Source organism: Anomalospiza imberbis, chromosome Z (assembly GCF_031753505.1).
Source record: "Anomalospiza imberbis isolate Cuckoo-Finch-1a 21T00152 chromosome Z, ASM3175350v1, whole genome shotgun sequence".
Lineage (NCBI taxonomy): Eukaryota > Metazoa > Chordata > Aves > Passeriformes > Viduidae > Anomalospiza > Anomalospiza imberbis.
The window spans coordinates 60413237-60433739 of NC_089721.1; the positions used below are offsets into that span (position 1 = coordinate 60413237).

General features: G+C 40.7%; 1 protein-coding gene across 7 annotated transcripts in view; it reads left to right on the forward strand.

The window, feature by feature from the left end:
- Positions 1 to 20286, forward strand: part of LOC137464419 (neuronal acetylcholine receptor subunit alpha-7-like) — a 60065-nt gene extending 39779 nt beyond the window's left edge. For 6 of the 7 annotated variants that reach the window (XM_068175744.1, XM_068175747.1, XM_068175746.1 and 3 more), the window contains 3 exons: positions 1247 to 1333; positions 13817 to 13926; positions 19221 to 20115. In XM_068175744.1, coding sequence (XP_068031845.1) covers positions 1247 to 1333; positions 13817 to 13926; positions 19221 to 19742 — 719 coding nt within the window. In that variant the 3' untranslated portion in view covers positions 19743 to 20115. Of the gene's footprint in view, positions 1 to 1246; positions 1334 to 13816; positions 13927 to 19220 lie in introns of all 7 variants that reach the window. The other variant, XM_068175745.1, reaches the window with a different exon arrangement.
- The last annotated feature ends 217 nt before the right edge of the window (positions 20287 to 20503 follow it).

A 20503-nucleotide genomic window follows, 5' to 3' on the forward strand; every position in this document is an offset into this window, starting at 1 on the left:
CCTCATGGCACTATGGTGCTTGATGAAGAAAGATTTCAGTAGAAGAGCAATAGAAGTACTTTTTTGTTTACAGGAACAAGGATAACAGCTTTGTGTATGGCACTTACACATCCTCTGCTACACATATAATATCTTGTGGACTGAGAGGAAGCTGAACTTGTTGCTGGCACAGGTGGTAGTGATAATATTCTGTAATGCCTGTTGTTATGTACTTTAGTACATCTCAATGCATTTCACAGCTCATTGACTCTCTTTTTCAGATGGAACATATTAGGAAGCAAAGGGTGAAGGGCTGTGAAGGGCTGCCAAGCAGCAGCTTGGCACTAGATTTTCATCTTCAAAATTAGCTCCCAAAACACCTAGCCACATGTCCCCTGTGAACACAGCCATGGAAGGGCTAAATGAGATATACTGTTCGTTGTGTGTGTTGATAAAAATGGGAAGGGTCTCCTTCCAAGAGGAGATAGGGAAGAGCTGTAATTACACAAGATTAGGCCAGATGAGATTTTAAGAGTTAATTGTGCATGATTCTGTCTGAGGACAGAGACTTCTAATCATATGAAGTGTCCTCGGTGGGACTTTTTTTGGTTTAAAAAAAAGGTATCTGAGCAGCCTGCCTTACAAGAAGGAAAACACAGGCTATTGGGGGTACAATTGCTGTCTATGAAATATAGGATGGGGATACAGAAAAGAGTTATTTGAGCTGAAGTACAATGCTGACATAAAAATAGGAGCTAATGTTCATGCATTGACCTTTTGATTTCTCAGTGTCAGGATGGTTAGGTTTAGCAAAAGCCTTTCCAGATAGAATAAAGAGCTTATTTTAAAACAGACTGCATGTCTTTGAGGGATGTTATATAATATGTGATAGCAAAACTTAGGCTGCTGTCTGTGCAAGTCTCTCCTAGCCCTTAACAACCATTTGGGCTTTGTGCAATGTTTTGGGAAAACACTGTAGTTCACCAGTTTTGCAAGCTTCATTTCATTCAGCAAAAAAGATTTCTCCATTACTTTGAGAGAAGCAAGAGTTTGTGTGCATTGGAGAAAAGTGAAAAGAGAGCAGATAGAGTCGCTTCTAAAAACACTCACACTTTGTGGAAGTTCTAATCTTCACTGACAGACATGAAGTCATGGGTTTGGCTTAGCTATATATCAGGACAGTGCTATATTTAACAACAAAGACATCAGAGGAGCAGCTGCAGAGTTCATTTTCCTCATTCTTCCCAAATATGTTCACTCCCTCCAGGTATCACTGTCCTTCTTTCCCTGACTGTATTCATGCTGCTTGTGGCTGAGATCATGCCTGCAACCTCTGACTCTGTCCCACTAATAGGTAAGTTGATTTTCACTGCTTTGTGCACTGTGTATGACGCCTCTCAAGAACTGTTCAAAATCAATTTGAGGATGACTCTCTTTGTTACTCCAGTTTTACATTCAGCAATGTCAGGAATGTCAGCCTGGACTTCACCATGTGCATGTATGAAAAGGACCTACACGATGTTACAAAAAGGTACAGAAAATATTAGATAAGCAGGTAACTGCAAGGATTTAGAGGACACAGAATCAACACTGCAGAAAATTAATTTTTCTTTTTCTGTATCACACCACCTCCCTGCTATGACAACACAAATCCTTCCTGCCTTCCCTCTGAATCTGAAGAGCAAGTCAGGATACAGCAGTCAGAATTCAAGTATATCATTGGAACACTTTTAATATGTACTGAAAACTATGGAACAGATCATCATCTTGGGATTGTGGGCCAGACAGACATTGTTACAGCTTCTGTTTTTATAGGACCACCCCTTTACCTTGGTCTCATGGGGCCTGATTGCAGGGCAGAGAAAATAAACCTGTCCTATTTTACAAAGTAAGAAAGAATGAACACTACCTGAAAGACCTGTGAGTACAAATCATGACTAAAGTACACGTTCTAGACAGTAGATATGAACAAAATAGTCAACAATATATTTAGGTGCTGAGGGAAGATGCACCCCACAATTGTATAATGAAAGCCTCAAAAAAATTATATAATGGTTAGGACAAAAAAAACCCATTTACTCAGACAGCTTCATTATCTTTCTTCAAGGCTTTAAGACTAGACCTGACTCTGAGGAAGGATAAGCATGCAACAGTAAGGACAATGGCAGCCATAGGCAAGAGTTTCTGAAAGCCTCCAAAAACTTACACATCTTAGTGAAAGTCAACAGGACTCTTGGCTTTGAGTCATACGGGAACTTCCAAAAAAACTAATAAAATCTCTTTCTGAGCATATACCTGGGACACAATGGAGACAGAAACAGTTCTAAGAGAAACTTGTGTGCAGGGAGGAGACACAAGTCATCTTGAACTACTGTTGACATAACTTTGCTGTGTATAATACATAACAAATCCCATTTAGAATTTGTAAAAGTCCACTAGCTTTAATCTGAACAGTTTCTACTAATACAGTCTTCTATCATAGAAGGTAGGCTTTGTACCAAGAAAAGTTATGAATAATTATGTATTTTTCTGGATGTTGTAATTTGATGTTGTAATGACAGACAATTTCTGCTTATCAGAGAATTCCTTAAGTTGCTGTAAATGACATCCACTACTCTCTCATTCTCTGCAAATATTCGAATTTGTTATTGAAGGCAATCATGTTGGTCAGACATGATTTATCCATACGTAACATTGGATGGCTGTTCCCAGTCCCCACTCTCTTCCTCAACTGCCCAGAAATATTCGCTGAGGACTTGCTGCCTGATTTACCCAGGGACAGAGTCAGAATTACAAAGGTCTTGTTCTCTGGATTGTCCTTTTGAGAGGTGGATGCAACATCTGTCTTTCTCCATCTCCTTGGTCTTGCAATGATCCCTTTAGGATTCTCAATTATCCCATGGATTTGGGCAGGTTCAGATCTCATAATCAATCCATGAGTCCTTCCTTACCTATTGCTGGCTGTGTTCCTCATCCTTGAACCATCTCTAAACACAGAGATGTCAGAGACCTTGATGGTGCAAACTGAGGCAAAGTATACACTGTCTTGACCTAATCACTGTTCACTGTCACTAAATCATCCCCTCCTTTCAGCAGCAAGTCTGTGTTTGCCTTGTTTAGCTGTTTGTATAGTGTTTGTGTAGTGATAGAAACTCTTCCTGTTGCCTTTGATTCCCACACCAGCCTCAATTAATGAGTTTTAACATTTCTGACACCAACCATAATGACCAGATAATGCTTCCAAATTTTAATTTTGTAGCCTGTCTCTGCCTGCCACAACCCCATCTCTTCTGCACTGAAGCCCTACCATGAGTTCACAGTTTAGCCACACTCATCTACTGGTGTGCTTACCTATTTCTTCCATTTGGAGGCACTGTGCTTTAAGCCCTTGCAGTTTTCATGTGCTGCTTTATCTTTCAGAGCATTCCCTGGTGGGATCCCAGCTACTAATTCCCCCCAAAAATGACAAGTCAGTTCACCTGAAATCCAAGGTCTATGCTCTGCTGTTCTTAGTCCTCACTCAGTTAATGGTCCTGAGCTTCACTATTTCACAATAACTCCAGCCGAGGTTGCCCCTGATTATCATGTTCCCAAACAGTTTTCATTGCTAGTGAAGCACAATGTGTGCCCCCGCTGGTTATACGTTATATATGTGCTGCCTTTTTAGCAGTCATCAGGGTAGATCAAGCCCCCAGTGGCAATGAGAGTTTGTGAGACAGAGGATTCCCTGAGTTGTTTTAAGAAGTCCCCATGTCCATTGTCTTTGGATGGTCTATTATGCACTTCCACCATAGAATCACTCCTTTTGGCCTCTTCACTGAAGCTGATACACAAACTCTCCAGCAGCTCTCATCCATCCAGACAGAAGCCTCTTACATCCAAGTGGCTCCTTCATACAACTTCTCCTGAGGAGCTTCTGGTAGTGAGAAATGTCCCTCAACATCTCAGTTTTCCAGTAGCATTATTTTTTCACAGCTATGTGCAGAGTTTCAGTTGATCCTGCATATTCCCCAGACTTAATACATTTTCTTACTCTGGAGGTGAGTTCTTCCACCTTGTTTCACCATTCTTGAAGTCTTTCTTGCTCTGACTACCCAATACCATTTTTTTCCACACTTGCCTGCTACTTCTGCATTTACATTTGGGTTGTTATTTCACTTCCACAGTATTTCTAGTTTAAAACCTTGCCCCTGTCTTCTTGCTCCACTCCAAATTTGCAGGGAGACTGCTTATTCATTTGGCTTCTGCACCCAAACAGCCCTTTTTCAGTAAGTGCTCAAAGCTGGTCTGTGCCCTTTTACATTATCTTGAGTTCTGAAAACCTTATCTTTGGTCTAACAAAGTGACATAGCATCTTTTCCTCACAGTGATCTTACAGGTGATCCCTAAAAGGATATTTTAGCTGCTGAATTGAATATGCTGGGTCATGATCACAGTTTTTCAGTGTGATCTCTAGGTCAATTAAAATCCTCAGAATTAATATGAGGAGAAGGAGTACATTTGGAAAGCTCGTTCCCGTTTTGAAGAATCAGCATGGTTAGCAGCAGGTCGCAGGAATAAACAAATCTTATAAAGCATGTGATTTGTGAAGGATGCAGATAATTTGATCTTGAAGTAGAAAGATCCCTTGCTGATCTGCTGAAGGGTCACTGTAACTGGTCTTCATGCATGTGGATGCAGAGATGCTTTGAAAATGTGACTCCACATGCTTTAAAAATCTGCATTGTATTTTTAGGGCCTGAGTTTTAGAAAAAAACATGCATCCATACCTCTCTGGATCTGCATGCACTCTCACAGCCTTTGCTATTTCAAAGCCACTAATGTCTAACATGCTGTACTTTCTTCTCCTTCTGACCTTGGCTTTAACTACTGAACTTTAATAATATGGAAAAATATCACAGCTGCTGTTGGAGTGTCTTTATTGAGGTAGCAAAGGAGAACTGGTCTAGCATGACACCAAGAAAAGTATTAGCTTTTGCAATCTGGAACATATTTACAGAGCAATATACAAATCATAAGTTAGTTCCTCTTAGTTAAGGGGAACCTCAAATTATATTAATAACAAACAAAGCACCTATCAGATTAAATAATCTGAAGGATGAAAGTGGGACAAGACAGTTGCTTTTTTGTACCTTTGCAAAGTGGGTCACCCCTTCCTTGGTACATGCACTTCATTCTCTGTCTTTTTATAAAGCTACCCAAAGCAGAGATTCTCTTACTCCACACATGCAACTTCCCCAGATGAGAGATTCCCATTTCTCAGCAGCCTACCAACTATCATGTTAATATATGTTAAAACAGGTCAACTTCTTTTTCTGTAAAGAGCAAGTGACAAGACTTGGCCTAGGAATCAGTAGCTGGCTGCTCAGTACCTTAGAGCACCAGGACCTTTCATAGAGCTTTCGTATGTTCCAGGTGGACAGACTGGCCACTTGCTCTCACTCAGCTTTCTTGGGGTTTGCATCCACATCAGTAGCTCCTTGCCCAGCTGCATGTCGGTTTCCATCCTTCTCTATCACACCCTCCCTTTTGGGGAAAATATTTATTTTCAAAGCCCAGTTTTCAACAGCACACATTTATGCACGGAAAGGCACCACAATATTTCAAAAGTTGAATCCTGCCCTTCCACAGAGATGCCAATAAAAGGAGAAGGCCGAACCAGGGAACGATGTCTCCGTTTCTGTTTAAAACATTAATCACCCTTAGCACAGCAATAAGCTCAACCATTTAAATCAAAAGAGCTGAAGGCCCATGACATCTACAAACACAACTTTGGCTAGAATCCAGCACATGTCAACTTTATGAACAAAGATCCTTTCTCTACAGGGTACTGGAAGTCCCTCCTGGCACTTAAAACCTCTAGAGTGTAGCTCCTGAAAAACTTTCAGACCATGGCTATACAGCAGCAACTGTGTCCTAAACTTACCCTTCCTACTGTAGCTTAATCATGGCTTGTGAGAAGTGTGTCTTGCACGGTCATGATTTTACTTACTTTCAATTTTTCTCTTTAAAGTTACTTTTACCAAGAGTCCAGGAAACGGGAGTTCATTACTTGAAAGTATGTACAGAAGTGCAGAGAATTCCAGATGTGCTAAACAACTAAATTACTGGTCTGACTGTGCTAATCACTGGGTAAAATCATAAAGCCTGTGTGATACAGCTCAGGTATAAGACGATTGTTTTTTCTCTTTCTAAGAACCTATGTAATTATGCAGATTTGTTTTGCACTATAAATGCCAGTAATTTCTTGTGGATTTTGTGCACCTTCCAGTCCCTATTATCAAACTCATTCAGTGCATTACATAGGAAGATGTAACCATATCCCAGTGTGTTGATTTCCTGGTTCAGCAAATAAATCAAAATTAAACAAATATTGTTATTAACAAGTCCTGTTATTTTAATTAGAGCTTTTGTACAATATCAGTTTCTGCCTTTTGAAATGAAAGGACTAGTAATTCATCTGAAAACTACATTAGAGTTATTTAGCTCTATACTGTAAGGACTATTTTTTTTTTTTAAAGACATTGTGATCCATGTTAGGTGAATGGTTGCAACCAATTATGTTAGAGGTATTTTCAAACCTAAATGATTCTATTATTCTAGGTAAATAATAGTGGACAAGGATGTGGTTTGCCAGATCCAGGCCATTTCTCAGGAAAGGATGAGTTCTTACCTTAGGCAATAGATATATGCCTGAATTCCTTTAAGTCTTCCTATCCCTGATCTGTTTCATAAAACTGTGGTTTCTATCCTAAAGCAACCTTATAATTAAGACTAGGAAATCATGCATTAAGAAGTCACTAAGGAAAAAATTCCACAAAGTCAATACAGATTCCTAACTACCTTTCATTACTTGGCTAGAGCCTCCTTAATATTACACATTTGGTGGTCATGTGGTGCCACATCCAGTGGTGCCAAATAAAGCAGTGACCAGAATCAAATTTATCATGCACTGCTGTGGGAAAGTCTTCAATAATGCCTCAGGATAAGTTGCTAGTTTGAGCTCAGAGACTTAAAGAAATTAATCTCCTAATGAAATACTTAGTTCCTACCAAAAATCTGCTGGTTTTTCAGAAAGACAGATCAATCCACAGCCTACGTTAAGTCAGACATGGCCAAAAGCCATTGCTCTGGAAAATTTAGGCCAAGCCAGTGAGGAACCTAACCAGTACACTGTCCTAACTATTCTTTTCCCCTGCCTGCAATATCACCTCCAGAGAGGCAAAATTTTGGGGCAGCTTTTCTTTGTCTTATTTTGCTAAGCTACTCTGCTTTTTTAAAACTTACAACTTACTTGCTGCTTAGGGCTCCATTATGATGATATTTTCCAGCTGTGTCCTCTCCTTGCTGTTCCTTACCACGCCTACGCCATTTCAGTAAGCACGAGCACTTCGCAGTGTAGTTAAGTACCTTTACAGCAGATGCTTGGGGTGATTTAGTCATACAGCAAATGGGACTGGAAATTACTAGGACAGGGAAGCAATTTGGTGCTTTGTCACCTTCAGGAGTTACAGATTGTTTTTCTCTAGTTGCTCTGACTAGAGAGAAAATTAGATTAATCACTATTACATTTTTTGTCATCTTACAGTATATTCTCAGCTGATGCTATCTCACTTTGCTCTGTCCCTATTTGGGACAGATTTTTGGGACACCCCATTTTTGGAGTGCTTTTCTCCCATATCCTTTCATGGTCCTGCCTTGTACCTTGTCAGAATCAGGCCCCTACTCAATCTCTTTCATGAAACAGAAATTCTCATTCATGGCAGCTCTCACAGTTTCATTCCCCATGATCAGTGATGCTTTTCCCAAAGCCAAGAGTCTTGGATGTTGTTTTTCTTTACAGAAAAATACAATCAAATGAAATAAGAGAACAGTTTAACTTTTCAAACTCCCATTTCTATTCTTCAAAAGCATGTGGAATGAGAAGAGTTTCAAAACACAAGTACCATAATTGTATGTCCACTTATGTATTTATTTGCTGTCTGTGTACAACAGTAAGTCATAAAGAGACTTTCTCCTCTATCTTTTGATTTTTTTGGTCTCTAAGTAACTTTGCCATTGCCATTTGTAGACTGTCGCAGCATCTGCCCAGCATCAGGCCTGGTCCCTACCACAGGAGAAAAGAAGAAGGGTGGTTGTGAGCCCCTCTGCCAATATCTGAGGTTTTCATCAACCTGCACAGGCTTTAGTTCTCACCTGGACCATTTCCAGAAGGAGGAGCAGTGAATATCACATTCTGAGCTCACAAGAAGCACAAAGCATTCGGCCCTGAATGACTGAAATTACTGGACTTAGAGTGGCTCTAACCCACTTATTCATTTCACATGCAAAACCTGATGTTTTCTGAAAAGATAGAATAGAAATAGGAACACCAGTGGGAGGCATCCAACATCCAACTTGATCAGTGTGAATACTTGAGCACAACACTTTCCTCCTTCCCCTAGTATTTCACAGGAACAAGAAGACTGTGGCTGGTCACAGTACAGATACACTGTCTTTCTTGTGATTGACTATGTTAACAAATCTGGTCAGATGATAACTGCCGGCATGATATGATATATGATATGATATAATGATATCACTGTTCCCTGACAAAATCAAGGTGAAACATCCATCTTAGGGATTCTGTTTTGTTTACCCTGTCCCTAATCAGTCCTTGAAGTTAATCCAGTTTCACTTCAGCAGCATGTCTTCCAAAATATCTCTAAAATAATCTTAAGGTGCTTCTCTAACATCAGATAATGACACAAAACATCCAAAAATGGTACTGAATGTTCTTCAAATTATTAATTGCAAATCACTGCTATCATTTTGGTATAGGTGACATCAGAGAATGCCCGCAAAGAGCAAATAGCTGTTCTCACTGACTTTTTAGAAGACCTTCTGACTATCTGTGGTTTTATTAGATCCGTATTTGTTATGACAATGACACCTTATCATCTTCTGATTGTCCTGGGACAGATGATGACAACTCCTAGATGTTAAAACTGCTGTCCAGATACTATGTCACATAATGCCTCTGGCAAAGAAAAGGAAAAAAAAAATCAATTGTACAAGAACAAATACTTTGTACTTCTTGAAGATCAGTCAAGCACCCAAACTAGCTGTTCTGCTCACTCACCTCTGCTGAAGAAAGCATCATACTGGTTTTAAAACCTATGAAGAGCATTTAGAAGTGACCGGTACAGACCTCAGTATCCCTGAGAAATGTTGCTGTGTAAGTCAGGGATATTGAGGGGCTCCAAACACAGGTCTTCTGGTGCATTTTTCTGGCCTGTGGCAGCTACCACAGGCAGAGTGTAAATGAGCTACTTCCTCTCCAGACTGTGTCAGACACCTCCAAGTTCTGCCTCAGAGCCAGTGAATTATCAGCAACCAGATCCCTGGTCTTTCACATACAGCCTGATCTGGGATCGCTGTTCCAGATACTTACCACAGTGAAGGGAATTGTTAAAGATTCCAAGCTAATCTAGTAATTAGGAGTTACAAGTAAGACACAGAGGGATGTTTAGTGGGAGTTGTTAAGCATTTTCTTCCTGCAGTTTAAGTGAAAGGGGCTGAGCTTCTTTGTAAAATCAGATTTGCCTTTACCTCTACAAACAGACACATGGGCGTAGCACTTTGTGAGAGCAACAGCTTCAAAGCACTAAATGAATAAAAAGGAATTAGGATGGTTCCTAAAATACTACCAGAAAGGTCTGGTGGCTAGGCCAAGGCAGTTCCTTGGGAGACCAAAGCTCATTACTTGTCCCCTCCATGCCCCATCTCGCAGGAGAGCATTCTGTTTCTGTGCTCAGCAACATCAGTGGAGACCCAGAAATAGAGTTTGCTAATTCAGGGCAGTGTGGGGCTAGGGTAGAATGAATAAAGATTGAAGTCCAGTGGCTCCAAGGGAACTATTATCCATGAGCATTGTAGCTTGATCCTTTCAGCCTCAAGGCTTCTCTCCTCACAGGGTTGCTGGAGAAGGCCGAGTCATAGTCATAATCAGAGAGGATGCCAGAGGTGATGTCAAATTCCACTGTGGGGAACAGCGAAGAGTTCTTTTAATAATAGGTGGTCGGAAACTAAATTAAGCCAAATGAGGCAAACATTGTATCTGAGAACCATTTATTGGTAACAAAAAGACAAAATAAAGAGGATTTACTCTACTAAAGAGGGCTAGAGAAGACAGATTAAGAGGAAATAAAATGGGAGAGAGGGGGAGAGAGAGAGAGGAGACAGAGGGAAAAAGAGGGTGTTGCCTCCAGAGATCGGGGAGTGCCCTTGATGTCCCGAGGTGGGGCTGCACATGCTGCCTGCCTGTGGACAACTCCTGCAGTGGCTGGACACAAGGTGGGGGAGGATCCAGCAGGAGGTCCAGAAGTCTGGACAGGGTTGCAGTGAAAATTGCAGTGGTGGGCAGGCTCAGTTGGACGCAGGTGGCCCAGGCAGGGACACACAGATTAAGCAGGAAAGGAAGGCAGGACAGATGTGAGGGTGAGCAAGAGCTGGCAAGGGCGAGAGAGCCAAAACATCAGCTGGGGCCAGGGCAAAAGTGTAAGCCTCAAGAAGTCCCCAAAAACACAAAAGACAAAGGACAGAACAGACCCCAAAGAGTCCCCAAGGCTTATGATGCAGTTACTTTTTATGCCTCCAGATCCTGCTGAAGTCTGCCTGCTGACAGGAGACCATTGGCCCAGTCTGATGTCCCAGTGCAGTCCATTGGCAGAGACCTTTTGCTGTCGATTGCAGAGTGTCTCTGGGGTACAGTGTCTTCAGTGTTCCCCTGCTGACTGCCTGTCCCATGTGGGACATGAACTGGTGGCCAGGCAAAGTCTCCCCAGAGACAAGGCTTTCCTCCATCTTCTCCTGGCTGTCTCCTGGACATGGCACATGTGCAATCCCTCCCCCGCGTGCCTCTGACGACCATTGCTGAGGCATAACAAAACTGACTTGGCTTCTCACAGGTGAACAGGGACAGCAGCCCTTGTAGCTGTCACCAAGTGATGGGTTTGACCTTGCTGGTGCAAGGGCAAAAGACTGACAGGAACAGAAATGAGCAGACTGGAAGATTAGGCCAAGCTTTTAAGGAGGTTCATGGAGGACAGCACAGAAATTCTCCTCAACAGTTCTCCTGCTGCAGTATGACTATGTTTTTCTGCTGCCAGAAAAGAGAGCATGTAGGATTAAACCTTAAGAAGAAAAGATCCGAAAATGCCGAGTAAGTAAAGATATAATTTCAGAGCCATATTAATGCTTTTTCTCTTCAAGCCAGGTCTTATAAGCTCTCAGAGATAAGCATTATACCCTTGATAGCTCAGCTACCTCAGGTGGCATAAAAGAAACAGGATGGCTCCTGTGACAGTGTTGGAAACAAAAAGTTTTAATAAAAGGCAAAATAAAAAAGCTCTTTACAGAGAAAAAGTGAGCCAGGGCAAGAGGTTCTTGCTCCTGTGAAAACACTTTATAAAAGCAATTACTTATTTTGTTCTCTTATTTTTCTAGTGAATTGCTTAGGCGGGACTTTTTGGCTCCTGTCCAATTAGCTATCCTTAAGTTTGAGGTGAAGTCCCCAAGGTCCTATGAGGTGTCTTTTAACCAAATTGAGGAGACAAACTTCTAGGCTTTTTTCTTTTTTAAGGAGACAAAGGGTAGCTTGTTTACTGCATCAACAGGGGACACATTCCTACACCATATACTTTTTTTTTTTTTTTTTTTTTTTTTTTTTGCCTTGTGGACATACCCACTGGGTTTTGAGGTCTTTTCTTCCCTTACAGGGGAATGGTCACTGAGTCTAGATCCAGGGTCTTGGCCATCCCTGCCTGGTTCTAGATTGTAAGGACAGTCAGGTTTTCAATCAAGGAGATGCATGGGCATGTGATCTAGCAATTCCTTTGTGATCAATGGCTATTAGTTCTACCTTCTCCTGTTGCACAAAAGGAGGCAACAGCCTTTATCATATCTCCAGCTAGAGATGTGAAAGACCAGCAGCTGTTGCAGTCATTGCTATATTTTTCCTCCACTTTTGCTGTTGTCTCTTCAGGACTGGCAAAATCCAGCCTTAGAGCAGTCCTGGGCATTTCCAGGACTTTGCAACTTTCTCTCTGAATACAGCATCTACACCTACCCAGTGGGCATAGATCTACCTGCCAGATTTCAGATTTCTACCTGCCTCATACTAACACATAGAGCTCAAGTACTGTGCATTATGTCCTCCATCCCTACTTTCCTAGACTTCAGTGTACCTTGAACAGGAACACCCTACTCCTCCCCTCAAAATGCAGATGACAAATCTCCAGCATCTTCCTTGCCTACCACCAGGCAAAACTATAAAATATCATTCTTTATGGGTCCCTGGCTCCCCTCTGGTTCCCAGTCTATTCTGGAGAGATCTGTTTTCTATTTAATAGCTTTTCTATACAGCACTTTCCTGACATCTGTTCCTGGGTTTACAGCATAAAAAAAACCCCGGGAGCATAATTCCTCTGCTAATCATTGGTTAGGATCTTGAGTCAGATATCATCAGGTTGTTTTCAAGTTTAACCAGGTGACTAATTTTCCAAGGATATGTGAAAAATCTTAGCTTAAGCCATTTTAAATGGACCATTTCAGGCCTTTCAAGTCTGGTGGTATCAAAATGCATAGAGTTTAAGGAAGTTGTTTACTGACTCATGGCAGTAATTAAACCAAGGGTATCAACACTACTGTGTTTCTTTTACATGGGGCATGTAACAACTTCCATGAAACCTGATTTGCTCTGCTTCTGCCTGCTTGTTGACTCTCCTCTCTGTGAATAAGTGCAATAGAGACCTTTAAATTCATTTCACCCTTGGGACTGTTCTAATCTAGATAGATATTTCATTTTGTCATGAAAAGCCATACCTCTTGAAGCAATTGCAGCCTTGTTTTCAGGAAGGCCTTAGAATCTCATTATCGTAGATTTTTGCTCCTGAAGCTTTTTGCTGCTGAAGCAGTGGGATTCAGTATTAAGAAACACAGGCAGAACAAAACTTGCTTTGGAGCTTTGATTTAATTTTTTTTTTTCCTTCAAGCTGCAAGAGGCTGCAGTCTGGATCAGTGTGATGTGCTCTCCCACACTGCACCATTATGTCAGCCAAAAGTAATGCTCCCTGGTATTTTGCCACTGAAGCCTTCAAATGTCATTACCCCTGTGGGTAATTCTGCTTTACACTCCAGCACATAAACCTCACTCATGGCATGAGGAAGATGTACAGCAACTTAGGAGACGTGGCTTCAAGCCTCAGTTCTGGCTTTCAAGATATTGGGCTTTTTTTCTGCACAGCAGATTTAAATTTAACATTCAAGGAGGCTGTAGTGTACTTTCATAGGAATTGGAAGAAGTGGTCTTGAGGGCACAGAAGAGTAATGAGAAATATGCCTAACCACCTGGAGCTGTAGCGGGGCAAAGGTGGGGAACTGGTGACACTTTTTGAAGGGATCCAGAGGCATCATGATGAGAACATCTCCCTCCAACACCTCTGCTGGTATCACGGAAGGCCTAGGACTGGGAATGCTAGTCCCTGTGAGTGTTGTCAGCTCAACTTCTCACTGTCCTGGCAGCAGGCACAAAGGTGTTCTTACTGTAAGGCCCTACACTCCTCTTCAGGGGCAAAAACCAAACGGTTTTCACCTTTCAAGTGTTCTAGGCCTTCCCTCACAGGAGAGAAGGGAGCTGAGCAGATACACACCTCAAATGCTCCAGTGCAGCAGACCATAGAAGAGAGTGTTCAGATTTGATGCAGTGCTTCCAAATGTAGATCTCGAGGCATGGCCAAGGAATATTATGTGCTCTTTGTATTTCCCCCACTTAACCAAGTCCTCCTTTTGCTTGCAGCTCAGTATTTCGCTAGCATCATGGTCATCGTTGGTCTGTCTGTGGTGGTAACAGTGCTGGTTCTGCAGTTTCATCATCATGACCCACAAGCAGGAAAGATGCCCAAATGGGTAAGCAGCTTTGGTGATAAACATTCAGGAGGTTACTACTGAAATAAAAGAAAATTATCTAAAAACTACTGTAAACTTGTTATAGGTGAGAGGCAGAAGTTGTTTTCCATTACACTGAAAAGTCAGTTACAAACAGCATAGTTGATGCTTATGTTTGCAATTGAAGGGGAAGAACAAGGGAACTAAATGTGCTTTCCCACTAAAACCAGTTTCTCTTATTCTCCATTTAAAATAGTTTCTCCTATTTGGCCTTTGTTTTCAACCTCATGATGGAGTGGTTGAGTCATTACAAAATTATCGCATTCACCACCTACTCTGCATGTGCAAACCTGTAATTTCATATCCAGCAGACACTAGTACTGACAGAATGTGCTAAACAAACGCTAGTCTCTACTGGGCAGTTTCTCTGCTGCTGTCTGATCTCTTCCCAGTGCATTAGCACGTGGACCCTCTTTTTTCTGCAGCAGCAGACTTTGTCAGCTCAGTGAGATCTGGCACCAATGCCAGCTGGCTTTCAAATGGAATGTTTCCTTTATATTTTCAAGTTAAAAGAAAATTATGTTCTTTCTCCTTCTCTCTTTTTTCTAATAGATTTTAGAATAAGCAAGGTATGCTTTTGTTTACAGAATGAAAAGTGACAAAAACAGAAGCAGATAGTCACAGTCAACTATTTACCACCCTGTTTGTAGGAGTCCAGTTCTACAACATCCTCTGATATCTTGTTTACTACATTTTTCATGCTGCATAATTACCCTGACATTTCCCAATTATTTCCCAAAGTGCTGTATGATTAAAAAACCTCTTACTTTCAAGGTAGCAGAGAATGTGAATTCTGGATGAACCTTCTTGTAGGCAAAACTTGAGGGCACAAATCTGGGAAACATGCTTCAGATGTCTTCATGGACAGAATCTGCAGCAGTATAACAGAACCATTTGATTGCTTTTTGAGGAGCCCAGACACAATGGTCCATGTTAGTCCTCCTCACAGGCCCTGCAAGTCAGCTCTTGCTCTCTACCATTCTCATGTTTCCTTGGCTGAAAACGCAATGTGCGGCAAATTCTCATTCAGAAGAAACCTTGTTCAGTGGCCTGACAGCTGAACTGGCATACATTTCAAAACATGCCATCAGGAAGCAAAAACTGTGGAAAGCATTACTGGGAAGTGCAGATGATAGACTGTAAAAGGTATAGACCAGACAGGTTGACAGGGCTGAGGGATCTCAGGAGGAAAAGAGTGAATGCCAAGTGTGTAGGGAAGAGGCTGACCCCACAAAAGTAGGCACTTTTACCCTACAAGCCATGGCCAAGGCTCAGTTGTTAGAATTCATGTTCATCTCTATTCTTTTTGTTGCTGTTTTGGGTTTTTTTGGTTTATTTTTCAGTTTTGCCTGTCCACCCATGTCAAGTGTTTCTTACAGAAACACCTTGAATGACTTTTGCTCAGTAAAAAAAAAAAAAATTCTGAAGTGAAGCAGTAACTTCAGAAAGAAGAAAATTTTTTGCATTACATTTTTCTGCATTTCCAGTACCAGCTGCTGCCTTTACCATTTAATTACTCCCCACAAAGTTCTCTTCATGTCAGAGCCAGGCCTCAGTTTATTGCAAACTCTAACCCTGATTAATTGGATATTGTTACATGATTGTTCTCACCTCTTGCTTAAATAGATTTGTCTGCTGGAGTCAGTTGCAGGGGGAGGCATTGGACAATTGGGCATGTGTGGGAGCTTCTGCAGACCCAGAAGATTTGAATGGATGCATTTCCTAAACACAGCTGCTTTCTAAACCATTTACTGTAGAGCAGTTTATTTTCCCTGCCTGTCTCACAAGGGGCCTGTCCTTGCACTTTGCAACAAAAGTGGGAGGAGAGTGCTTGTCAGTGTTTATCCTCTCTGTAGGTATTCACTTTCATTATTCCACTGCTTAGAATTGTGCCTTCCTTTGTATTAATCTTTGATGACTTACAAACCAGCTTTTTCCAAGAGAGGAATTTAAATCCAAGGTGTTCAGTCAGGGCATTTGTTGGCTACTCAGTTGAGAAATGACAGCTGCTGGCTGGTGGACACTTTTGATAATGTCTGCTGAGCTAGCATGGAAAAAAACACTAACGAAGACCCAGCTAAGGAGCTGTTTGGGAGTGGATTACATCAGGTATGGACTACAGTTCAACTGACCTTTCTCTGCTGACAGACAAGACTGTTTCATGGGAAAGAGATATGGAGAGACCAAGCACTGAGGGAAGAAGGGGTTTTGTGGGAAAAGGCAAGAGAACTCTTGCTCTTTGTTGTGCCTAAGGCAGGTTTGTTATGTGTCAGGATTCTCTTTTGATATACTTAAGACCTGGACGTGCACAGTTCTGCTCAGGTGCAGATGTCCCTTATCAAGAGAGCTTTAATTTGAGACTCTCTGCTCTGGACTAGGCCAGGCTGGTGGCTGTGATGGAAGCTAGCAGTACGGTTGTATTATAGCTAGGAGAGGCTCACAGAAGGGTTGTTGACCTCTGAAGACAGCTGTACCTGTGTACTTCCTTCATAGAAATCCATATATGACAATGCATATGAGAATATAGATTCATATTATCATACTCAGCTGTTATCCAAAAACCTGTATGTTGCAGCTGTCTCTTGAATTAATTGGTATGACAAGAACAGATTGATGTCTGAGTGTCTGTCTTTTCAAGGAAATAGGGCATTTGAAATCCAAGCTAATTAAAAGCTGTGTTACTGTCTTCTGGGTATTTACTTTTCTATGGGAAATGGGTTTGACTGTAGTTATAAATGTAATTTCCCTAAGGAATAAAAACTCTGTATTGAAGGAAAAAGCAGCATTCCTATATAAAAGTGCTTTTTCACCTCACATCTCCTTTCAGAGTTAAGGCATACACATATTAACATTTTCTAATGAGAAAGTTTGTCTGACTAAGTGTTTTGTAATTTCACAGTCCTAGAGAATTAACTTCTCTCTCCCCTTTGCAACTGACACTGTTGACACATTGCTAGCAATTAAGACTTTTATTTTGTTCCATGTTGTCCCATTTTGTGTCCATGAGCAGTCTGAGTGCATTATAATTAAGTTCAATTAAAGGCAGAATCAGTTTTTTACACTGCAATGCTATGGGTATGGTTTGTGGGGACTATGGGGGAAATAATTAAATATTTAAAGCAAATAATATGAATAATGGAAAACAGTCTTTCAGGACTTTCATAGTTTAAATCTAGCTGGGACCTAAGTACCAGACAGCCACTTGCTCGCATCCTAGCTCCCGTCCCTTGTGATGGTGAGAATAAGAAAAACGCCAGTTTTTCTCAACTTTGTGGGTTGAGAGAAGAACAGTTGTGTAATTGAAACAGAATAAAATATAATAGTATGAATAATATTAATTAAAGTAATGAATAACAATAATAAAAAAAAATAGCAAGGATGAGAGAGAGTGATAAAATGCAAGAGAAATAAGTGATACACAATGCCGTTGCTCACCACCTGCTAACTGATGCACAGCCTGTTTTTGAGAAGCAATTGACAGCCTCCAACCAACTCCCCACGCTTTACATACTTTTGGAAGATCCCTTTGTCTAGTTCAGGTCAGCTGTCCTAGCCATGCTTCCTCATGGCATTGTGTGCACCTACTAACTGGCAGAGCACAGGAAACTGAAAAGTCCTTAATTCTGGGTAAGCACTATTTTTCCAACAACCAAAACATCAGTATTTTATCAACATTATTCTCATACTGAATCTAAAACACCACGCTGTACCAGCTACTAGGAAAAAAATTAACTCTATCCCAGCCAAAACCCCGACAATGATGAAGAACAAAAAATTTGCTAGTGGGAGAGAAGTAAAGTGGCTCACAGAAAATGGTACAGGATTGTGACATAGAAGAGCTTACATTGCAGAATTAAAAAATTGTGTAACTGCTTTTCACTCGTCATTAGTTTTGGCTATTATTATTATTATTATTATTATTATTATTATTATTATTCCTATCTGTGATTACTAAGGCTTCCTCCTTTCTGAAATTATGCTTGTCATTACAGCAGTAACTCCAAGTGCTAGCTGTAATTTCCCCATTCCTGTATCTGTTCTGTGCAAACACAGGAGTCAACTTTTCCTGCATCTAAAACAGCTTTGGAGGCAAAGTGTGGTCCCAAGTCAAACACGACCAAAGTAACAGGAGCAGGATTACACGGGGAATCCTTGTGAGTAAAGGCTCAAAAGGGAAACCAGAGGCCACATCTGTTCCCTCCTTGATGTCAGATTATTCGGCTTGCAGCCAAATTTATTTGGCTTGCAGTCATCAAAGAGGCCTATCTGAATAGAGGGTCCCTCTCAAGCACATTGTAAATGCCCTTTTTGTATGCATAACACCTAGAGGATCTTATAATTACAAGATTTTGCAAATTTAGTTTGCTGGTCTGCACATAAGACCTTACAGAATCCACAGCTTTTTTCCTGCCTTTGGCAGTTAAAATATTACCAATAGGAATTCTAGCCGGCTTAGGCACAGACTCAGACCAAACATCTGAAGGTCAGTTCACTGGGAAAAATTTCTGGAAGCACTCTCAGGAGTTAGTTCACTTTATGATCTTGACAAGAAGCATAAGACTCACAATCTGCTGTGTGCACATTAGAGCGTCTTGTGATGCACCAGCACACAGGGAAATGACAGCAGTTAACAGTGGCACTTAGATTTTGAGCTGCTAAATGTAATTGATTTACTATTTTGAAAAAAATCCTGCTGTATTCCATGGTTGAACTCCTCAAAAGAGTATAAAACAGCTTTCAAAAAAACCACGAAAACCCAACTAAGGTCTTTTATTTAGATGTAAACAATAGCAATGGAGATGGGAAATGTTCTAGAATCTGTTGTATAGGGATTTTTTTCAGCAAAATCTAAACATTGGCCCCAAAAGTATTCAACTGCGTCTCTTTCTTTACAATCTGAGAAATGTTTGAAAACCATACAGTCAATTTTGTGCTATCTGCTCAATTGCAGAGATCTTGGAGTGTTTGATAAAGGTGGGTCTCCAAGGACCATTTTGTAAAGTAAAATTTTGCATCTCTTTTGCTTTAAAAGCTAAGTGGGCATTGAACACCTCTGTGTTCAAGAGAGATCCAAAAAAGGGCTATCCTTGGTAAAAAGTTAGACCCTCAAAGAAACATTTTGAAAGCAGATAGCTGGAGAACACAGAAATCCATCAGTATTTCTAAGAAACTGTGCAGACTGACTATAATAGTCACAAAAACTTTTAAAATGCTGAAGAGTGTCCTGTATTTCTGCCGTGGTAACTCTCTTTCAGGTTCGTGTCATACTGCTGAATTGGTGTGCCTGGTTTTTACGAATGAAAAAACCTGGGGAAAACATAAAGCCCCTCTCTTGCAAGTACAGCTTTTCCAAGCAGCAGCTGAGTGTAAACAGCATGGAGGTGAATGTCCTTCCTGGGCACCAGTCCAGCAACGGCAACACCATCTACGGCTACCACACCATGGAGAGCCCGTGCTGCCCACAGCAGAACGACCTGGGCAGCAAGGGCGGAAAGATGACTTGCCCCTTAGCAGAAGATACTGAGCTTGTGCAAAAGAAAGCTTTAATGGACACTCTTCCAGTGATTATGAAAATCTTGGAGGAAGTCCAGTTCATAGCGATGCGGTTCAGGAAACAAGATGAGGGTGAAGAGATCTGCAGTGAGTGGAAGTTTGCAGCTGCTGTCATAGACAGATTATGTCTGGTTGCATTTACCCTTTTTGCCATCATTTGCACATTTACAATACTCATGTCTGCTCCAAATTTTATAGAAGCTGTTTCAAAGGATTTTGCATAAGGTTTTCAAAGATAAGCATGATAATAAAAAAGTGAATATTGCCAGTATTTTACTAGATAACGTAACTCAAATAGAGAAGTGTACTTATATGTGCTAACATACACAGAAGGGGATTAAAATAATTTCAGGACATAATTATTCCTGATGTTAGCGATTGTAGTTACTGAATAGTAAATATATTGAACTCCATTACTTATTTCATAGACTAGTGCCACATGTAATTATGTCATGATCTGTGATAAGTGATAGACAAGAATTGAATACATTACAATACTATAACATATTTATTACAAGTTAAGACTAGTATCAAAGTATTACTTTGAATTTGTGAACTTTTGGATATTGTTAATTTAAATGACCATTGAAGACCATAATTTTTGCATCATTTTATTGTTTTCAGTATATCTGTGTTTTATAATTACTGTTTGGTGTGGCTGTGACATGCACTTCTCAGATTTGAAAGACGTATCTCCACAGTCTCATGATGCTGTATATTGTATTTATGAAAATAAACTGTCATCATATTACCTCAAGCTAGCACAATGACTGGAATGCTTTCTTGGTAAATTTGTCAGGAATGTATCTTTCCCAGAAAATCACTTGTGGGTTTTTTTTTTTTTTTTAATTTTTATTAGGAAATATTGGTTGTGACATTGGAAAGAAAATTATTTCTCCTTGCTGACAATCATATATGTAATTTACAATCCTTGCTTAACTGTTTCTGTCACCTGGAAAGTCGACTTAATTTAAATATCACTGCT